Here is a 22,913-nt window from a genome sequence, read left to right on the forward strand (position 1 = left end):
TCACTTGGTATTGCTACATCCACCACAACGGCTTTCCTCTGTTCTTTATCCACCACCACAATATATATATATATATATATATATATGTGTGTGTGTGTGTGTGTGTGTGTGTGTGTATGTAAAAGTTAGTTTTGTGTCTGTATTATCATATTTTATATCATATTTTTGTACCAAAAATAATATGATATACGTGTAAGCATATAAAATTTTTGGTACAAATGGAACTCCATAATTCATACCAGTCATGCTCAAAACCTCTCTAGTGGGGCTGAAATAAAGCGTATCTACAAAGAAGAATGGAAAAAAAACTGTCTTTACATTGATGTAAAAGATTAATTGGCAAATTTCACAAATGCATTTTGTTGCTGCCAAGGGTGGCACAAAACCACTGATTGGGTTTTGGGAACAATAACTTTTTAGCAAAGGGCCAGATTGGTTTGCTTAGAATATTTTCATTAATAAATTAAGTCCTGTTTGTACTGAGGTTGTTTTCATTTGATATAAAGATTTATCGGGTGACTTGAAACTCGCTCGTTTGGCGAAAAAAAAAAAAGCAAAAACACAAAAAATGTGTGTGTCTGTGTGTGTGGGGATGCTTGTCATAGAAGTGTATTTTGAGCAACTTCAGAGTTGGACAGTTGGATTATCAATAGATGTGCATTTGTTTCAAACAACACAACCTCGCTAATATTGGCAGAATTCTCTTTTCTGTCCACGCCACCTACTGACCTCAGATCAGATGATGTCATGCACCATGAACCCACCCTGCGTGTCTCTCCCTTCTCTCGATTACATTAGCAACACATGCGACCACTTCTGATTTGCGCAATGGATCTCTGCAACTGCGTCACACTCACGGAGCCCATGCCCCGCGTGTGTGTGTAATGAGTGTGTTTGTGCCTGGTGTGTGTAAGGGAGCACATCTGTGATGAAGCTGATGAAGTCACTGGATTTCTCTACTGTACATGTGTGAAAGACTGCGTTCTCTGGTGATGTCATGTTGTTTTGTGGGTGCGCTTGCTTGTACTGCAATTTGGTACAACTTTGAAAATGTGTTTGTACATTCGTGTCTCATATGATTGTGTAAATGGATGGCAGAGAAGAAAGGCAGAAAAGAAAAAGAGTGTTCCCGGGTCTGAAGGTTATTTGCTGAAGTCATCTCCGCTGTTTTATGACGGTCTGTTTTAACGCTCGATTAACAAACCCAACAGAAGCCAGCTGAGTCTGGCTAGCTTAGTTGTTGATTAGAATGACATTCTCCTTTCTCTGGGAGAGCCACACACATAGCATCCTCCAAAGAAAACATTATTGGTATCCCTCATCCAAAAGATGTCCAATCCCCCTGTGCTAAACTCATGTTGTATTGTAGAAGATCACCAATTATCAAATTTCCATCGGTGGGAGAATATGCTACAATTGCCCTGGCGTAGATGTTTAATGTGAAACAGAAGCCCATTCGTCTTAAGTGTTCCTAAATAGCAAAGACATGAGAACATGCCAGACAAGAAAGCCAGATGTGTGTTGATCTTCATAGGTCTGGAAATGGCAACAACCAAACATCTACTTGCCTACTTTGCAAGCAATAAATAAAGCAGAAACGCTGAGAAACTTGCCACTGTTAGAAGGAGACAAGGAAGGTCAGGTCAAGAAGGTTAAAAAAAAAACAATGTCTAAACTTCATTTTTGGAGAATTTTCATACCGGGTTATTATTTGGCAACCTGTCCAGGGTGTATCCCACCTCTCGCCCGTTGACCATAAGGGATTGAGTTGTATTTTTGCTGTCTCCATGTCTTTCATGAAAGGACAAATGTGGAGAAGGGGGTTGAAGTCAATCTACCTCTGTTATGACTCACCAGGCAGTGAAGTCACAGCCTTATGTCAACTGGCATCTATCTGTTAAACTACATAAGAGCATACATAACATTCAGAAATAATATCCGAGATTATGTCGATCATTTTTCTTTGCACACTCTTTGCCACCATTTTTATAACAAGAAAAATGTCTGGCATATTCATCCTGGTATTATGGAACTAACTTGCTAAGTGTTTAATCAAGACTTTTGTTTTATTTGTTTAAAAAAACTTTATAAGTCCAGTGCATAAGTTACATGACTGTATTTTTAGTAAACTAGTTACTTTATGAAATAGATAACACATAGCATTTGATAAAAACTTAGCATTTTTGAGGTGATTCTCACGTTTTGCTATCTGTTTAGCAAATTAGTTATGAAAATCTAGCATCGCAGACAGGGGTAAAACAGAAAAAATGATAGTCGAGATGATTTCTCCTTGATTTTCTCATTTCCTGTTTGATGTGTACTCAGTATATCAGTAAAGCATGAACATCTGCTCATCCGACTGCAGTGTCTTTTGGTTCCATCGGTGATTCCACGCTGTCTCTGACTCCAACAGGTAGGCACCACCGTGACGTAGCCTGCCACCAGCCACCCTGTCCTCCCTCCACCCCCACCGTCACCGCCAGCCTCCCAGCTGCGTCCGCCGCTGTCCTATCTGGCCGCCCCGGTGTCTGCTCCGCGCTCTGCCCCGCTCCGCTCCCAACCCCCGGACCCCTGAAGCCTGTGCCTCCTCGTTCACCATCCCGGCTCCCGGACCTACCCCCCTCTTTCCACCCGGTGAATGCGCCAGCGACCGTAAAGCATGACGGGCATCGCGGCCGCTTCTTTCTTCTCTAATTCCTGCAGGTTCGGGGGCTGCGGTCTGCAGTTTGAGTCTCTGGCCGAGCTCATCGTCCACATCGAGGACAATCACATCGGTGAGTTGGGGCCGGAGGGGGGCGGCGGAGCCATCCAGCTAGCACTGATTTGCTAGTTAGCGTCCTAGCCAGTTAGCTTAATGCAGATAGGCTCGGCTTTGCATTCCGCTATTCCTGCTGCTCCGCTCGTCGTCGAGGCTCGCAGAGCTGCTCGTTCTTCGGCAACTTGGACTTTTATTTTTATGTAACAAAGTGCTTGCTTGTGTTATTTACTTGCACATTTGGTCATGATATGGGGGTTGCAGAGACAGCGGTTACTCGGCCGGAGCTTTTATAGGCATACCTAGCATCCTGGCCAGTCAGACAGCGGTTTTTCGGCTAACACACCGCTCAGCAGCAGTCTGTTTACATTTGCAGGCCTGATGCAGAGAAGCCGCAGCTCATCTAGCGGTGCTCTCAACTGAGTTGCGGAAGAGTCTATCACCCATTTTACCCGATATTTGTCGTTGAAGCGTCGCCTTTTATGCTACGTCTTATCTAAATTACAGTCATTTACAAAGGCTATCTATCACTACAGTACAAATAACTTATGGAATACAACTTGTTATATGATTAAGCACAAGCTTCAACTTGTTGCTCTAATTCCAAATGTTTATTTGACGTTAAGCCCAAATTCTATGGAATGCCAAAAGTGCCATAAACAAATACATAAGGTACTAAAATATTAATATATCAAAAATACATGTATAAATAATAGCGATTTTAAATGAATAAATATATTTATTTAGCTATATTTTTAAAATAAATATACATATATTTAATCTGCCTATTTATGAAATAATTTCATAAATAAATTCTGAAATATACGATTTCAAATTGACTATACATAAAATAATATAACCACTAATATTATTTTTCCATTATTTATTTATTTTTTTAGCTTGTTTGCTTTTCTCTCATACACATATACAATATGCACTACCTCCCAAAAAAATTTATACTCTCCAATACTTTGGTAGATTGCCTAAAGCTTTGATTAAAACTTCATTATTTCTATAAGTTTCTGCATTGTCACAAGATTTATTTTCATCCAGAGTGGCATTAATTTTTCACCAACATCTTCTAGAGGACATCAGTTGGACAGCTACGCAACATTTTTCAAGCACAGCTTTAAGATTCTTAATAGGGTCTGGCCAATCCATCACTGAAAATGATGTCTCACACTCCTTAAACAACTTCGGCACAGTTTTAGCCTGATGAATCCTGCCATTGTCATCTTGGAATATGGCCAAGGAATTAGTGGAGAAGAAATCTGATCATTCGGTATATTCAGGTAGCAAGCTGACCTCATTCTTTGGACATTTTGAGTCCAAAGAATGCAGTCCCAGACACAAAACTGCCCCCACAGTTCTCTTGGTATTTGATTATGGAGAGGCTCTTAGCTTCACTATTGAACAAAGCTGTGTGGCCTGCTGTTGTTATTTTACAATTTATTACACCAATGATGATCACTGAAGATTTTCTGATCGTTTATCTTATGCAAAGATGATGGCTCCCACTTTATCCTCCATAATGTGATTGGCCAGCCTGCACAGCACGTAAACCTCAGTCAGCTTTTCACTATGCACCGATGTCCTTTTCATTTCCACATAATTAAATAAGTGAATAATTAAGTAGATCATAAATTGATACTTTAATGTCTCGTGAAATAATCTCCATTGTACATAAACGCATGCACATTACAGTTAAAAGTAATTGGCTGCAAGTTAACTGATCAGATCTTGAAATCTAGTTGATCTATTGTATAAGTTTTAAGCAATATATGGTGGACAGCAAAAGAACAACTTTGAAATTTGGCAAACTTCACAGTATTCTAGTTTTCTTTTATGAATTTTGAATGCATTTCATGTTGGAATATTTACTAAAATGTTTAATGAATTATTCCGCTCAGAAAATCTTGCAGTGTAATTTGTTATTTTTATTATTATTAATGAGATATATGTAAGAAGTTATTGACACTTTAAATTCATGGTGACCAATAAATCGGTCGACTGTTTGATCAACTCCTATTTCCTTACTTCGATCGATAATTGGCCGATACTTGCATGTGAAACTGATCTTATCTGGGTCCACAGAGGTCTGAAAATCAGCCACTGTCCCCTTTTGCTCTGCTTTGAGAGAGGGCTCACCGACAGACCCACCCACCAGTTCACGTGTGGACCTGCATGGTTAACAATAGTCACCCCACCATTGCAAACTCGGTGACGCTGTCACATTTTCAGTTATACAAAAATCGATCTCGGCCAAAATCTGAATCAGCAGGTCAGGCGTGTTCAAGATTGATGGGCCAGAAAATTGCTATCGGTGCACCCCTACTTTTAATATCTAGAAGATAAAGCAGCCAAAAACTTGCTGATGGTAACAAAGCCACATATGTATGTGTCGCAACTGTTAGAAGAGGTTCAATAAATTCCTTGTTTTTAATACATAGATACAGCCTTTTCTTTCAATTATATACCAGAGAAAATGGCAATAAGTAACCTGCAGTGCTTGATAATAATTAATTAACCTCTTCTAAATTATAGATATAGCACATAATCACCCTGCATAGCAGATTAAACATAAAACCACCCCAAAAAAAGTTGCACTATGGAACCATTAATTGAGGTATAAATAGCTAAAACAGTGCAGAGTGCATAGAAAAGCGAACCGGGTCTGTAATTGTTGTTTGTGGCATGCGTCCATCTTCACGAGGCCATTTGTAGGAGGTGAGGGGGTAAAATGGATGCTTCATTGAGCCAGTCTCCATGGCAACTGGCAGTCTCGACTCTATCGGGGTTGGGGGCAGCTTGTTGGCTGAGTTATAGCACACCTGCTGTCTCACTGACAAAGAGCTCTGCAGAGCCGCCAGCGGTGCCGACGACACCCGATGGTGATGAAGGGGTATGGACTGGTCAAAAGTGTAAAAATGGGATAGACTGTCGGCGACGGTGTCTAGAAGTAAAGAGCACAGCATTCCTCCAACTCACCAATAATCAAATTAAACATAATTTGATTACGCAAATTGATCTACGCAAATCTGCATAGATGTGCCGTTTTATTAGCCCACACTGTCCCATCTCTCTCAGTCTGACCTTTGACTCTGACCGTCATCTGAGCAGAGCAACGATTTACTAGCCAGATCTCTTAGATTAATGAAATTTGCGTCTCTCTTCACTTTATCCCCACAGCCGGTCATCGACAGTGTCATGAACGTTTGCAATTTAATCAACATTGCTGATGTGTCGGCGCAATCTGACAAATAAGGGGACGATTGAGGCAAGAGTGTGAGAGAGGAGGAGTTCGGTGACATCTGACTATGCCCTTTTTTTTGGGTTCTGAAGCGGTTCAGTGGTGTGTGTGTGTATGATCAGAATTCACCATGACATAAGCCGATTTGATTCTCCTGACGTTCTCATTTGAGATGTCAGTGAAGCCGTTTAAAGGCGGGCGCGTAACGGATTGCAGCGATTGGAAGCCGCCGGTGCTTACGGGGATTACGAACAGGCATGCAGAAGCTGTAAATCAGTTAGTTTAGGGTTTGGCACTAAGCTCGCTTTAAAATGTGTGAAGTAGTCAAATGGGACTTAAGTCAGGGTTTAGAAATCACTGCTCAAAAATGTTTTGTCTCTGCTGCCCTCTAGTGTCAGGGCATTAGATGTGGAGCTTCTGTAAAGTTGGGGGATTTTTTTTATTTTCTCTGAGTAAGGAAAATCCATTCATGGCAAAGTTTTGCCTTTATCCTTTAATAGTTTTCTAAAAAAAAAAAAATTATAAAATTGACCGAACTCTTAACTTTGAGGATGTAAAAGTTTGGAAATGCCTTACTTCTGCCTCTGGTTTTGAATAATCTCAGTTTTGAACTCTTTCTGTTCTTCTTATCGCTAGCCAGCAGCAAACAGCCCAAATGAACCCATTGCGCACCTTTTTGTGACAAAAAAAGGGTTAATTCAGCACTGACCTCATCCCGCCAGAGAAGATAGCAGCCGTCCAATGATATACACCTCACTCCCCCCCACCCCCCGGTTACCCTTCCTGCTTTTTTAGATTACAGCTGGATGCTGGAGGAAGTGGCTGAGGTGATCTGTGTTTACAGTGTGCGGTTTTTAGCTGTTGTTTAACGCTTCACGCGCTGCATCTAGGTAAGGCCTGAGGAATGCGATGATGTCAGGGGTTGCCGTGCCCCTGTGCACGACTGCAGCGTGTCGTGTTCTCACCTGCACAAGTACGTACCTGCCTCTGGATCCAGCTGAAGATAGGAGGAGGAAACTGGGATTAAAGGAGTGACACTCGGAAGACGCTGGAAATCTTGAATAAATTGGGGCTTTGGTGCAGGCAAACCCCGAATACGCCACCTTTATTGGGGCAGTCTTGCGCAAAGATCGGATTTTAAGCATAAAATGAGAATATTTTGAATTTCAGACAGGTGTACATGGGTAGATATTCAAAATTAAGAAATAAATAAATAAAAATGGCTGAACTTTCGCTAGAACTATGGGGGTATGGAGGTGGCAGCATCAGACAGATAATGAATGGCCTATTTTAATACTTTTTTCATATATAAGGCGCACCGCATTATAAGGCACATAGAATAGACGCTACAGTTAGGGTTGCCACCCGTCCCGTATTGAACCTATACGGGATGCGATTTGTTCCGTACTCTACAAATGTGGATGTGTAATAATAAAGAAGTGGTCCCCCAGTACTTTATATAGTAGGCTGCCCCAGTCATTGTTTCACTCACGGTGTTGGTGTTGCGATACTGTGCCCAACTGCTTTCTGGGTAACACAGGCCAACCGACACGCTGTCACTGCAGTCCCTGTCTTTCTTCCCCCGCCCCCGCCGCCCCATGGTCACCCTTCTCTACACCATTAGTGTAGTCAGCATGTTCGTGGTGAACGTGGTGCTAAATGACCTGCAAACGACCTGATCATAGACGGTCGGTAGGTAGATAGGTAAGTCAAACTTTATTAACAAACCAGCGTTCTGACAACTATCCCAGCATGCACTGCATACTTCTTCTTTTACAGGCAAAAATGAAGTCGGCGGCTGCTTACCATAGTTGCGAGACCTGTTTTGGCTCAATATTGGTCCATATATAAGGCGCACCGGATTATATGGCGCACTGTCGGCTTTTGAGGAAATTGAAGGTTTTTAGGTGTGCCTTATAGTGCGGAAAATACAGTATATGTGCAGCCGCCATATTGGAATGTAAACTTGGCCTTGTCTGGCAGCCTACAGCTTTCTGTGTGTGGATTTTGACTTTGCTGTTGTTCTGCTGGTCTCCTCAAACTAACACACAGTTCTAGACAAATGGTCATTTTGTAGATTTCCCAATTTAATGGTAATATATTTACTTTCCCTTTGGCTTCAGAAAAGTCTTGTTTTTAATTAAGCTCAAGCGCTCCTCTTTGCTGGGAACTCTGTTTATGGTGGCAAGCTGAACACGGTTCCTTATTTAGTCTTGTTCCCTATTGGAATTATTTAAATCTAAAATGTCACTACTGTTAAATTCCTCGAAAGATAAAAAAAAAAAAAAAAAAAAGATCAGAATGTGGAAGGTTTGCTTTTATGTTTCTCGTTAATTAAAAACATTTCAGAGGTTTTGAAAATATCAAGCAGAAATTAAAATGATGGGATACTTTCCACCTTCTAAATATCATTTTTTGCCCTTTGTTTTTATTCAACTGTAGCATTCTGTACAGATGATAAAAATCTAAGCAGTCCACGATCGAAATGTTTGAAGACATCTAAATATTAGAACGCTTCCAGTTTGACTTTTTTTTTTTTTTTTTTAGTAAGATTCCCTGTAGGTGGCGCCTCCTGAAAACAAATTTAACCATTTAGTCCCAGGCTCGGTTGCCAGGTCGTTTCCCATCCCACCTTGTGGAGGTGTGACACAGGAAGGCGTACATGTGAGACTGTGCGCTGCTCACCATACTTCCTGAATGACCTGTAAGGGTGGAGCAGCAGGGCAATTACTGGACTGGCATCTCCAACTGGAATCTGCAGACCTCCTTTTTTTTCCACCCAACACACACACACACATTCACACACAGGTCCCCATGCGCACACCAGTCCCACACATTAGCCTTTCGGAAGTCGCAGGGCCATAGAGCCCCTGAAAAACCTCTAGGAAGTGTAATTACAGAGAAGTACAACTCCAGCTCCCCCTCCTCCCTTCAGTTCCCCTCCTGTTCTCCAGCTCCTTCTCTCTTCTCCCTCCGTCCGGTTGCCTGCTGCTCTGGAAACACGTTAAAAGGCTCTCTGGGGCTTAATTAGCGGGCTACACAACAAGCAGTGCATTCTTGGCCTGGTTTGAACACATGCGAAGGTAAAGGCCCATGTGCACAGACCGTGACACAATTATCACGCACTAATGGTGGTGATCACCAGGGGGCAGCAGTGTTCCACTGATACTAACTAGTTGGATCCTGGTGTTGGGGGAGGTGGGGGGGCATCTGTGGCTGGGATTTAAAGCTACATTTAGATTCTGATACATGCATTATATATGTGATATAAAAGCACAGACAAGCTGAAAGTGATGTTTTAAGAGTTGGGAAACTGAAGGGATTTTTCAAATTTAAAAACTCTTGATCGTCCAGCGTCAGGATCAGGAGTTTTTTGGGTTTTTTTTACTTCCTGTCTTGTTAGGTGAGTGGAAGTCATAAATTTGGTGAACATTTACTGCTGCTGCACCTGGTTCACTCCTTTACCACCATCCCCTCTTTCTCCACACACATGCATAAACGCTTCATCCAGGACCCTCAGTACCTTGGGCATCCGAAATGATTAAAATCTTCTTTCTTGCCCACTGTTTTGTCCAGTAATCCCCCCCCCCCAGTACTTTATTGCTCCTGGTACTTTGAAAACTGAATCTCTGACGAAACGGTTTGGTTAATCATGTTAGACAGATTTATTTAGTAATTAGATTAGAAGCAAAAACATTTATCTGAAAAAGTTTTCATGGAAACATCCGGAGGCACCAGGAAGCCTTTTAGTCATTATCTGTAAAGGGCATGGTTTATCTTAAATTATAGTTTAGACTTCAAAAGATATCATTCAGTGGCAATTTTGTGTTAAATATATTTTTTTTCCCCTCGCAAATGTCCACCAGAAGTATAAATGTAGCTTGGTAATGATGAATGAATTTACAGTAGAATTTCAGACATTTTTTTTTGTAAACCACACTGATGAAAAACAAAAACTGGCAATTTTTGCTCTGCACATATTTGGGTGAGTGACATCACAAGAGGTATATTTATGGAGCAGATAAGCTATCGTTGGTAACTCTGCTGCATTTTGTGTTTTTGTTACACAAAATACAAGTAAACTCTCTTCAAAAACCCTCTGCCCAAACTTTAATTAAACTTAAGATGTCCTTTCTTTAATTTTTAGAAAAAAAAATTTTTGACTCCGTTTTCTCTTTTTTTTACAGTGATTGTAATGCTTTTAAGATGTTCTTTTCTTTTTTTCTTTTTTACAACTGTTATGAAATCTTATAAATTAATTTTATTGGTAATGTTTTTTTTTAATATATATATAGTTTTGTAGTTTGACATTCTGTTCCCCATTTTTACTATTTTACTTATTTTTCTTTATGTATTTTCAATTTTCCTTTTTGACTTTATCGAGAATGCTGGTTAGGAAAAAAATCTGATTGATTTGAATACATTTGATTAAAAAACATGAAAATTCAGAGGGGAGGGGAAAAAAACCCATACAGATTCATATCGTCATTCTCAAGGAACTGGGATCACACGATGTCATCAGAGGCATGTGCACATAAAAGCCTTTTGGAGAGTATGTTTTAATAAAATTTTAAAACAAAATAGCAAATCAAATCACAGAACTAATCACGGTTTGCTTTTCTCTATGTGATATACTATGTCCCAAGTAAGTTTGCATAATTTCACAGAGAAGTCTGGTGAGCTTCTCTTGGTGACAACGTCTCATGTTTGGCACTATACGTCTGGTTGTTGCCTGCTCACGAGTGTGCAGATTACTCTGGTGTTGAGCAGCGGCTAAGATGGCTAAAGCTCGGCCATAAAATACTTTCGAGAGACCACCTCTGTGGACCACCTCCCTTTTTTAAGAGTGTACAAACGTCTTTGTGTTCGCAAATCCATAAGCTGCTCCTTTCGTCTCCCCTGGCTTTGCTCCTTTTTGGGGAGTTGCGGTTTGTTGTTGTTGTGCAGCGGAAACAGCAGAAGGGTGTGCGTCTTTCTTAGCTCTGTTGTTTGCTGGTCCTCTTTGGTGTTCTCCTGCATTGTGGGAAGTCTGCATTTTTTTAATTATGAGGTGTGAAAGCCTGAAAACCAAATGGGTGTGAAGGCCAGCACACAGAGCGGTGGGATTAGTTGGAAGGAGCGTCCAGGCGTTCTCAGATTTAGATTGCGATACATCTGCAAGCCATTAGATATGCAGCTAGAAAACACTCCTAAAGTGCTGCACAAAAGTGTTGATACTCGTTTAGGTTTTTTTTTTTTTTCCAGTTTATGTTACGACATGAAAATCACTGTACTTTAGTGGAATTTTATGTGATTGGCGGTGAAACAAAGTAGTGCATAATTGTGACCTGGAAAGAAAGTGAAAAGTGGTTTGGACTTTTGCTGTGAATTGGCACTATATAAATAAACCAAATTGAATTTTTAATGTATGTATGTATGTATATATATATATATCCCAACTAAATCTGAAAAGTGTGGTGTTCATTTGTATTCAGCCTGTCTAAGTCAAGCTACACACATGTTGAGACAGATATTTTTTGCGGTTTCACATTACAAAATGGCTTTCACTCTCTCTGATAGCTACAAACGATCCCTTTTATGTGATTCTGAACTTTGACTGGACCATTTTAACATAGCCGTATGCTTGATCTACATTACTGCATTGTTCCTCTAGTTGTGCTTAGAGTCTCTGCACTGCTCTCTTTATATAACCATCTCTTACCAACTTCCTTCTCCCCACAGCATGGTAGTCCCGTCTCCATGCTTTGCTGTGCAGGTGTTGTTTGTTCGATAATATTGTCAATGGACTTTTTTTTCCCGGTGCATATATATATTTGCCACTTATTTTTGAATTTGATTTTTATCTAAAAAAAATCTTGATAACCATGTGTAGCTTTCTTTCAATTTTCAAGTGTGCATTTCTTTATGTTGGCCTACCGCATAAAATCATAGTTAAAACATTAACTAGAGGGTGTAACATGGCAACACATGTACACTTTTGCAAATGCCTTGTTGGCTGTAAATAGTTAAACTCACCTAATTGTTTTAAACTTGGCTCCGGTTTTGAACGTTCCCCCGCTGAACACTTGATGGCACTGGCAGTTCACAGTTGCAAGCCACCAGCAGTGAGGTCCTGCACACACGCTCCTGTTTTCCAAGGATCAGGAGGCTGGACTTTGAAGTTAACAGTGCCAGCCTCAGGCACAGGAAGTTGCCTACTGTTGTGTTACTGACTTAGCAAGTCCGTTGGGGAGGAGGAGAGGGTAAAAAAAAAAAAAAGCCGGAGCACGTTTGTTGACTAATACACCACACATTCATCAATGACTCCTAGCAGTCGCTCCGACTTTCCTCTTTGTCATATTTTGGCAGCCAGTGTATCTCTTGAGAGGGAGAGGGGGGAAGACATTGCTTTTAAATAAAGAGTATTGATTCACTGTCTAATGAAAGTACATGACATTAATGTATCATAGTTGTACATTAATACAGTGAAGCCTTTGTGGGAAACCTCCAGTGATCTACAGAGCGTGCCTGGGAGGGAGAATTAATTGATGACACAGTGTTCCTCCGGGAGCAGAGGCGATTAATCCAATCTGTCCTTTTTCTGCCGCAGACACAGATCCGCGGGTTCTGGAGAAGCAGGAGCAACAGCAGCCCACCTACCTGGCCCTAAGCTACATCAACAGGTACGCACAGTCAATTACTCAAGCGCGCATCTAAAGAGGGCAGCATCGCTCCACTGTGAGAAATCGGCACTCATGCGTGCACTCATGTGACTTGGGAGATCTCGGATGAGTTATGTCTTCCCATAGCACTGACTCATCCACAAAACGAGTGCACAAAACCGCACGAGATAATCACTCTTGGCTCCCCAAGCTGCCAGAGGCAGCATTTCAGGCTGCTTGTGTTTGTGTGTTTTTTTTGTTTTTCTTAATTGTTTTTTTTTGTTTGTTTTTTGTGTGTGTGTGTGTGGTGAACCAAACTGTCACATCACACTTAATTCCCCATCAAATTACTACAAGATGCAACTCTGAGTAGATTGTGATAAGACAAAGGAGCGCGGACGAGGGAGGTTTGTTTTCAGTCATAATTGCTCCAGCGGTGAGATCGTAAATGTCATCCGTATTTATTGTCTGTGGTGTCAGGACAGCTCATTCAGTGGCTCAGTTTTGTTTTATGGCAAAATATGTGGTTGTCTCAAGGTAAAAGCAGAAAGGGAGATGAGATAAAGGCCTCCAAGCTGTTGCTGTTGTAGCAGATGGAAAGAAAAAAAAGTAAATCAAAGCGTACAAACAGCTGGAATATGGAGGAATTTGTTATTCGTATTTGGACGTCATGTACGTGTTCCCACCAAAGGGTTGCTGGGGGCAGGGAAGACAACAGACTAACAAACCCGCCCACCTCTGCCATCTGCACGTGCGCGGTTAATAATAGTCGCCCCACAGTTGCAAACCTAGTAACTTTTTATTTGCTATACTTTGCATAAAAGTTATTGATAAGGCCAAAATGAGAATCAGCAAGTCAGGCTTTTTTAAAAATCAGTGATGGGTCAGAAAATTGCAATCGGTCCACTAGTTCTTTCAACTATACAAATCACTAAATTGGTTGTTCAAAGTATCAATTAACACAAAAAATATATACAACAGTTATTGAAGAAGTACCCGAACAGGTTTTTCTACTTATTGGACATAGGATTCCTATGGGGGGGGGAAAAAACGTGAAAAATTTCTGTATTCATCTTATATGTACTGTATTTACACCTCTCTTAATTTCTATATTTATTTTTCATCTTTTTATCTTTATCAACACTCTTTCTCTAACTATCTTGTATTTTCTTACGAAACTCAGTCTTGTACAGTTAAGAGGAATATTTCCCTTCCGACAGCCAAACCATGTCAAAAGTGTTTTATTCGGTGATTGACTGGATATTTGCTGCGTGTTAGGGCATGAAGCACTTGGCCTATTTTGTATACTGGGACCTACGCCATTATGTACCTGGCGGAGAGTTACGTCTGCTGCCACGTGCAGGTTAGTAAAGGCTAGCCTACGTGCGCCTCTAAAAGTTAGCCTTGAGCCGTGCAAGCAGAGTGGGCCGTTATATTTGACCCGCACGTTGGTGCGGTGTTCTCCGAAAATTAACCCGCATAGAGGGATCATGTAAATACCGGTAGGGGCGAATCCGCTTCCAAGTGACGTACGCCACAACTCGACAGCGCGCGAGACCACCGCGTAGGTACGCGTGGCTTCGTTTGCGCTCATGAGTGTGATTCTTTTACATTATTGACTCGTATTCAAAGAAATTTTATGTGAGAAACAAATAATAAGAAACGTAAATGCAATTAAAGTAAAACATATCTTTCATAAATTGTGGCATTTTACAGCACTCACCAAAAGTTTAGAAAAATCCGACGTTTAATTTGCGTTCAGTGATTAAAATTTTTGTGCCTTGAGAAAAATATGCGGTTTGTATTATTGTTCTGCTGAAAGGCCTAACGATGACCCATTTTAAGTTATCTGGCACAATTGTGGAACATTTGAAATAAAACTTTGAACTTCACCTCATAAAGCATGAGGTGCTTTTACATATTATGATTTGGTTTATCCTACATCCACCTGGAGCTTGTTGTTGCTGAAAATCTCCTGAAATGTTGTCATCTGACCAGAGTGCATGATTACAGTTCAAATTAAAAGCATATGAATACTCTGATCAACTTAAAAAGTAAGACATAAATAGCAAAGAGGTTTCTGTAGGAACTGCTATGGATGTCAGTGTGGTTCTCGTAGTCTTATTTAAAACGACGCTTGTTTTAAATGCTCTTTTTTTTCTTCCACCAACTCAAAAAGGGACTAAATTAAAAGCTGAAAGTTCTAAACCTTTCAGAAAACCTATAAACGCATCCATCGGAAACTTGCATAATACTTTAACTTAAAATCCACTGCCCCCAGCTGGGAGTAAACATATCTTTAGTGTCTATAAGAAATGATCGGGAACAGATAGCAATGGTTTTACAACTTAACTATATGCTCATACGATAATTCATCATTGATTTACGTGGACTCAGGGTATTTCTGTCTCAAAACACATGTACATGGATAGTGCATTAACCTGGCAGTGATCTTACTCAACGTGAAACCGATGAGGCCATTTTGAATGAAAAACAAGGTCATGTAGCTGTTTGTTATGCTATGTCTTTAGATATGCCTATTATAAAAGCATTTATGTACATTGGTCAGCCACACCCGTCGTGGCATTTTGTTGGGACTTTAAACCTACATAGTGTAGTTCATAAATGCGTGTTACATAGTTTGAATAATTTTTTTCCCCTTGAATTATAAAGTCACGAGGGAGCTTCTTTCGTTCCACTTCACAACAATGCTCTACTTTATGTTGATCTGTAGCATAAAGTCCAAAGAAATACATGGAATTGTGTGACTGTACCAGATGAAAATATAAAAAAGTTGTCGCTATGCACATACAGTCGTGTTAGGTAAATTAGAATGTACGTCCCATTGAGTCCCGTGTCAGATTAAAAGTACCCTTTGAAAATGACAACCTTTAAGCAGGTATTAAACATACTTTTCATGAAGCCCAGGTTTTTGTTTTTAAAAAGTTTATTTTTTGGTCTGCTCTAATGTCATGTTTTCATTAACTGTTAGCAGAAAATCATTATCACTTGTTGATAAATCTACTTTTCAATAAAACTCAGATTTTCTGAACAGATCTGTATTTGTGGGAATGCATAAACGTTTCACAATGTGGAGGTTGCGAGTTTGCAGATTTTCAAGAATAAGAAAAAAAACCCAGTGGTTTCATGAACCTTTGTGTGTCCTCAGGTTCATGACGGACGCAGCACGCCGCGAGCAGGAGACCATGAAGAAGAAGGCCACGCCCAAGCTGTCCCTGTCGATCACAGGCGGCATGTCCCGGAACAGCACGGCCACGCCGCCACGCCACACCAGCGGCAACCTGACCCCTCCCGTCACGCCCCCCATCACCCCGTCCTCCTCGTTCCGCAGCAGCACGCCTACAGGTACGGCATGGCACGGAGCGGAAGGACGGAACCGGTTGCTCGCGATGACGACGGACTGAGGCACGCAAAATCGTCCTTTGGGCAATTCACACTCAGACTTCTGGTTACGCTATAGGGAGCTCGTAACGCCAGAGGAATGCGGCTCAACCAACGACGCCGCATTAGTCAGAAAGCAGAGCTTTTGCAATGCGTGATGACCTTTAATCATTGCAGCTTAAAGAAATGATTTGCCGTCATTAAAAGCAGCCAGATTGAAACTCTGGAGCAGGAGAAGTCTGCGGTCAGGGTGGAAAGAGGAAAAGCCAACCGCTATCTGCTGCAGAGGTGTGCGTGTTGTTTGTGAGCCGGCTTTAGTGGCTCCTGCAGCGAGCGAAGCAGTCAACACTTTGCTAATTACACAGCAGCTGGCCTGCTCTGCGTTCGCATCGGGGCTGAGTGTTGCACAGCCCAGGAGCAGATGTCTAATTCCAGGCCGAGCGGGTCCAAGCGCAGTGTTAGGTCTGCGATTACACACCGACACGCACGAACCCACACCCTCTTTCAACATGTGCCAAGGTGCCATCCACTTCCTCATGCTGAGGTGCAGCATTTCCTGTTCCATGGTGGTGGTGGTGGGGGGAGGTTCTCTGGGTCTGTATGTTTGTGTGCCTGGATGGTTCAGGTATTCAGATGCATCTGCGTGTGTGTGTGTGTGTGAGTGTGTGTGTGTGTGAGTGAGTGAGTGCGTGCGTGCAAATGGAATGCTGTGCACCGAGTAAAGCGTTTTTTTCCAAGCTGAGCAGTAGGGGATCCCTCCCACTTAATGATCCCTTTTTCTGTGCCATTCTCTGCATTTTACCTCACAGGCACTCACACCCAGACACCACATTTGTTTTTCCTAGTTGTGAGCAAAAGTAACATCTGAACGCAGAGTATTGCTAAGAAAGAAACACACGCATTTAGGATGCCTTAAATGCGTGTAAAAAAACAAAGCAAATGCAAATTCTTGATTTTTTATTTCTTTTGTTGTACTAAAATTTTTGAAAACCACTTTCTGTCTTGCTACAGTATTTATTCCCCTCGCACTTTTCTAAAATTTCCCCCCTTGACAATAAATCTGATTCTGTTTTTTGACAAGGTTCTGTCAGATCACAGATCCTCACCTACCGAGTCTGATTTTGGCCGATAGCGACTTTTTCTTTTTGTCTGAAACGTCGCTAAGTACAGTGACAAAAGTTGCTAAGTTGGCAACAGTGGGGTGACTTAGCTGACTGGTAGCAACTGGGGTGATTTACAGACCTTTGCAGAGGAAGATGAGCTCGCTTTTTGATGAAAGTGTCGGCCGATCGGAGATTTCCCAAAAATAAGAAAATGGGGGCTGTTGATTTTATTAGGACTTTTTGCGATGGGCCAACACAAAGCTGAGCGTGAATGTACAATGGATGAAGGATGAAGGAAAAACAAAAAATTCTACAAAAAACAAAATCTTGAACAAATTAAAATATGAATAGTGTGGCAGGCTTTTTAATCCACTCTCCCTGAATGAATACTTTGTACAACTGTGTTACGTGCAACAACCAAGTGACGAGACTAAAATTTATGCTAAATATTTCTCCGTCTCTCTCAGAATGAATTGTTTGTAATAATGACTTTTCGCGTCTTGCCATAGGTTCTTAACTTGACTTCGACTAGGCCATTCTGACACAGAAATATGCTTTGGCTTAAACCATTTTCTTGCAGCTTCCTGTGTTCTGCTCCATTTGCCTTTCCACCAGCTTCAACCAACTTCCTCGTTGCATACCCACAGCGTGATGCTATCACCCACAATTAGTCACCATGGGGAAAGTTTTGGCTTTATTTGACCAGAGTACCTCCCTTCCATGGTTTGTGGCCAGCTTTACGGCTTTCTTTCAAAAATTACTTTTGTCTTTTTGGGTTGGAAATTCACCTTCATGAAGGAAAAATTAGGAAAAATGCCCTAAATGCTGAAACGGTAATTAAAAATCTCCCAAATCATGACGCTACCACCAGTGCCATGGAGTTTGAATTATGTTAGTTTCCCATCAGACAATAACATTTGACGCGTTGGAAAGCAGCTTACGCTGGATTTCATTTGTGCTTGACAGGGTAAAAGGGGCTCAGTACAGATTCTCTCCTCCAACATTAACCCCCCCCCACACCCCTCTACTCAGGCTTGTGCTTGCAACATGACTAAATGTGAGAACTTCAGCGAAACCAACGCATCGTGTTCCAGCTGTGTGATGACAAATGTTTTTCTTGTTCCCCGGTGGCTCCAGGCAGCGAGTATGACGAAGAGGAGGTAGACTACGAGGAGTCGGACAGCGACGAGTCGTGGACCACAGAAAGCGCTATCAGCTCCGAGTCCATTCTGAGCTCCATGTGCATGAACGGGGGAGAGGAGAAGCCGTTCGCCTGCCCCGTCCCCGGGTGTAAAAAGAGATACAAGGTGAGGTTAGATTCACAAGTTGGGCCCCCGCCATAGGACATGAGTTCTCTGCCGCGATTGCATCTACACTGCTGCTTTTGTTTGGGTATCACATGTCGGGACAGATCGCTTGGAAAGAACCCAGCATAAATCCAGGCTGTCCTGATTGGAATCAGCGATAAATATATGATGGTGCATTTGCTTTGGTTGATATTTATCTCAGCTCGTAACAAGAGCCCTCATTCAGCCTGCTGTCCCGGCGTCTAAATTAATAGACAGTGTTGGATATTACTCTTTTGTGCCCCATTAAGAGGGGGGGTGGAGGCAATGTGGGAAAAATCCTTATCTGGGTACTGAAATGGCCCTCTAGAGCTAATCGGCGTTACCTCACTGCCACTAAGCTAGAAGAAATGAGTTTAACATGTTTTCTCCTTCTAATTAAATATTTTTTGGCTGATTTTGGGAACATTTCCATGGTGATAAAGCAACACTGGGAGGAAATTAGTTGTCAGGCAGTTAAATTTATTTGCTCTGTTATTTGAGGACAAGTCGGTGGGAATTCTCCTTCCATTTGGATCTCTGAGAGGAGACATGCTGGGTATGAGTCAAAAGAGTTTGTAATAGCAACACATTTTTTTTTTATTTTATAAGGATATTAATGTAATGCATCTACACAGCAAAGTGTGTTATTGTGAAGTGAAAGGTAAATACAGCAAGGCGGGGGGGCAATCAGACATTTTCTTCACTCAAACTCACTTAGGGGTTATTGAGTTAAGGAGGAAGAGACAGCAGATCGGGTCTAGAAAAAAACCCAAGCCGATCCCATCTGCGTTATGTCCGAGCCCGAGCCAACAGGGCATATTATTTTAATTAAGATTTTATTGTTGTTTCCAGACCACCATTTGAGTAAGCACTGAACAACAGCAGTAAACATCTTCCAGTTCCGTTTTGTCACTTGTTGTAACCGCATGGTGAGTCAAGTACAAATCATCTGTGACGATGTGTGATTGATGGGAGCAGAGCAGAGTGAGGCGAGGCTGCGTGCGCATTTATTGTGCGCTGCACTTGTTACCGTCTAATGAACCTCAACACCTTACTTTCTTTATTTCCTCAACAGTGCGAGGTGTCCACTCCTCTATTTAAACTATAATAAGTAGATTATTGCAACTTTATGTTGTCACCTTCCTAAAATAATGGCCTAAGTGGAAAAAAAGTGTATCGCCAGCCCTTTTTTTCTAAAAGGTGCTTTAGACAAAAATAAAAATAAAAATCACTTTTGGCAAAAATTACTCTTTTTGTTATTATTTTCAGAGGATGACAATATCACACATTTCCGTTTGGTTTTCTTTCTGTTGTATTAAACGTGCAACAGAAGCAAATAATTTCCCATCGTCTTCGGCTCAGACTCGGTCCAAAACCCTAAACTCTGAGGAAATACAAATTCATGGCACTCTTCTGCCATTTTCATTCATGTAAATTTCAGGAAACCCTTTTCCATTTCTATTTCAACTTCAGAGTTTTGGTGTGTGATTTAAAATGATCTAGCCATTATTGGTATTAATGAAGCCACATATTTTAGTATTTCAGTCTATATTTAGCCTTGTATTAACACGATTGGCTTAGAGAAGCAAACTTGTTTCATTTGTAACGAAGCTAACCGGTCAAATCTTTCTGTGTGCCCTTCCTGCCTCGTCCTCGACCAGAATGTGAACGGCATCAAATACCACGCCAAGAACGGCCACCGCACGCAGATCCGTGTGAGGAAGCCCTTTAAGTGTCGCTGCGGCAAGAGCTACAAGACGTCGCAGGGCCTGAGGCACCACACCATCAACTTCCACCCACCCGTCTCCACGGAGATCCTCCGCAAGATTCAAGGCTAGAGTCCTGCGCTACCAGTCAGCTACCCCCGAAACATTAGCCCTGTCCTGACTCTCCTCATCCATCCCAAACACTAAAGGATCAAGTGCATGCTTTAAGTTGTTTTTATTTTGAATTTTTTTTTTTTTTATTTCCATCTTTGCGTTCTTCTTTTGCCCTATTCACGTATTATCACTTGTATTTTTTTTGGGAAAAAAAAACAAACTATGTATCTGTAGTATTTTTTTATTGATGTACATTTGCACATTCGTATATGCTATCATTTTTTATTTTTATTTTTTTCCTCAACTGTTGTACTTGCATAAGGTGCTAACTGTAAAAACAAGCAAGAAAAAACAAAAAAAACAAACGAAAGAAAGAAAAGCTGAAAAGTAGTGGAAAAGGAAGCGCGAGCGACTCCTGCCCTTTTATTTAAATTTTTAAATTTAATTTTTTGGTTTTTCCTCCCGCTCAGAGACGAGCGGGAGGAACGCGAGCTGGGCTGTTTCGAACGCGCCCTGTCCGCTCGCTGCAGAGTCCCCGCCGAGCTTTGGTCTGTGCCTTCACAGCTACTTCTGGGAGTTTAAGAGCAAGAGTTAAGTTATGTTAGAACAGATATATTGATATATAAACAACAGACAAATATGTATGTGTACATAAAAAAAAGTATAAAAGTATTCATGAGCATATTCATAGTTACTTTATTTTGAAGCTTTATTTTATATATATTTTTTGCCAGTGTTTTAGAGGTAGTGTTTTTTTTTAATTTTTTTTTTAAAGTGTTCATACTTACAGCACATTCTTATTCACTGACGGCCCTGGTAAGGATGGGTAGAAAGCCTTCAAGTGACCAAGCCTTCTTTTGCAGCAGCATAATCTCTTAACCAAATGCAGACATTTCTGAACTTTTAATCCAAGTAGTTATTTAGTGGGGGGGGTGCGGGGTAAATAAATCTCATATTGAGAAATATTTGTTTACAAAATCACCCTTGCTGCACTTATTAGCGCCAATGCTGTATGCTATGCTGCCCTTCCTCCTTCAATAATGTTTCACTTTTTCAGGTTATTATCCCATTGATAACCTAGTTTTAGATTTTTATTTATTTATGATGTCATGTGCTCAACAAGGTTACCATAGTGACTGTTTCAGGCCAGACCCACAGAGATTTTCTGGTGTTGAGGAGCTCGATCTTGGTCTCATCTGACCCACTAGATGAGTCCCAAACAAACCAGTCGGCATGTAGACGTCTCCTAGTGGTTGTTAGGGATACTTGATAACCCCTTTTAAGTTTTTTTCTGACTCTAGTTGCCCTTTATTTGCAGTAGAATAGACAGTAAATGGGCAGAGAGAGAAGTGGCAAAGAGCCCCGGACAGCTGCATTGCAGATTGAATCAGGATTGCACTGATTGCAGTTTTCTGGCCGATGACCGATCTTTAAAAAGCCTGGCCAGCTGACTGGGATTATGGGCCACTGCCAATTTTTTTTTTTGACTGAAAAGTTGCTAAATGTAGCAACAAAGTTGCCAAGTTAGTAACAGCGGGGCAAGTATTAACTGCACATGTGCAGAAGTAACCTGGTGGGACAGCGGCTGATTTTCAGACCTTTTCAGGGGTAGATAAGATCAGTTTCTCATGTTAAGTATTGGCCGATCGTCCTAAATTAAGGAAATTGGGGAACATTTATTGGTGCACCCGTAGTTTGAGTCCAGTTCCAGATGCATTAGTTGACTTGATTATTGGTCTAGGTGAGTTCAGGAGAAAAGCTGCTGTCTTCTAGCCATTTCCTGACTTTTTGAGATTTTCACATGAAATTGCATGTTCTCTTGTCGTTCCCATTTTGAAGAGTAGCTAATAGTGTCATTACTTTTTCCCCCCCCTCACCCCCAGGAAATCAAGGATAACTAAATAAAAGTTCAACACTAGTAAGCATAAAACAGCGAAGCGTGAATTACGAAAATGCTACATTATTTATTGTATAGGAGTGCCAATAATTATGGATTTTGTTAGTCTTCTCCCAACGTGTTTTTGTGTCCCCCCCTCCTTCACTAAATGAACTGACTCAGATTAAAGGGTGGATTTTGCTAAAAAAATAAAATTACGCTGTTGCTGCAATAAAAGCTGAATTTCTCTAAAGGCTTTTTCCGTTTCGCTATCAGAGGCACTTGATTTCTGTGTGCTGTATTTTGCTGATGTTCTCTCTTTTTTTTATTCCTTTATTTTACACATTCTAAGACATTACTTTGTAACATCGATCAGGAAGAGAGACCACGGCCCACGGCTGATGTTTGAAACGTTTTGACCGCCACGTCGAGCCATTCAGCATTTCCCTCGCTCATAGTGCCAGAGCTGCCGCTCCACTCGCTCGGCTTCAGAAAGCAGGCCGAGCATCATATAATGTATTCCAGTTGCCAAGAGCTTTTGTTTTTTTGTTTTTGTTTCCATGATCGTTGCCAACAGCTCTCCACTGCCAAACATTGACCATACCATGTGCCTGACGGGAGGGAGAAACGGGAGGTGGGTGGGGGGGGGGTTATGATAGCGGTTTTACGGTGGAGGTCGCCAAAAGAAGTGTGGCAACAATTTCTCTTGATCGCGCCTCCAAAGTGTGCATGGATGAA

General features: G+C 41.3%; 1 protein-coding gene across 1 annotated transcript in view; it reads left to right on the forward strand.

The window, feature by feature from the left end:
• LOC103472509 (juxtaposed with another zinc finger protein 1) overlaps positions 1-20,983 on the forward strand; it is a 33,605-nt gene extending 12,622 nt beyond the window's left edge. Inside the window, exons 2-6 of the mRNA XM_017307587.1 lie at positions 2,414-2,774; positions 12,595-12,667; positions 15,816-16,012; positions 18,289-18,458; positions 20,141-20,983. Of these exons, the coding sequence (XP_017163076.1) occupies positions 2,660-2,774; positions 12,595-12,667; positions 15,816-16,012; positions 18,289-18,458; positions 20,141-20,317 (732 nt within the window). The 5' untranslated portion in view covers positions 2,414-2,659 and the 3' untranslated portion in view covers positions 20,318-20,983. The remainder of the gene's footprint in view (positions 1-2,413; positions 2,775-12,594; positions 12,668-15,815; positions 16,013-18,288; positions 18,459-20,140) is intronic.
• The last annotated feature ends 1,930 nt before the right edge of the window (positions 20,984-22,913 follow it).

The sequence above is a fragment of the Poecilia reticulata genome, linkage group LG11 (assembly GCF_000633615.1).
Source record: "Poecilia reticulata strain Guanapo linkage group LG11, Guppy_female_1.0+MT, whole genome shotgun sequence".
Lineage (NCBI taxonomy): Eukaryota > Metazoa > Chordata > Actinopteri > Cyprinodontiformes > Poeciliidae > Poecilia > Poecilia reticulata.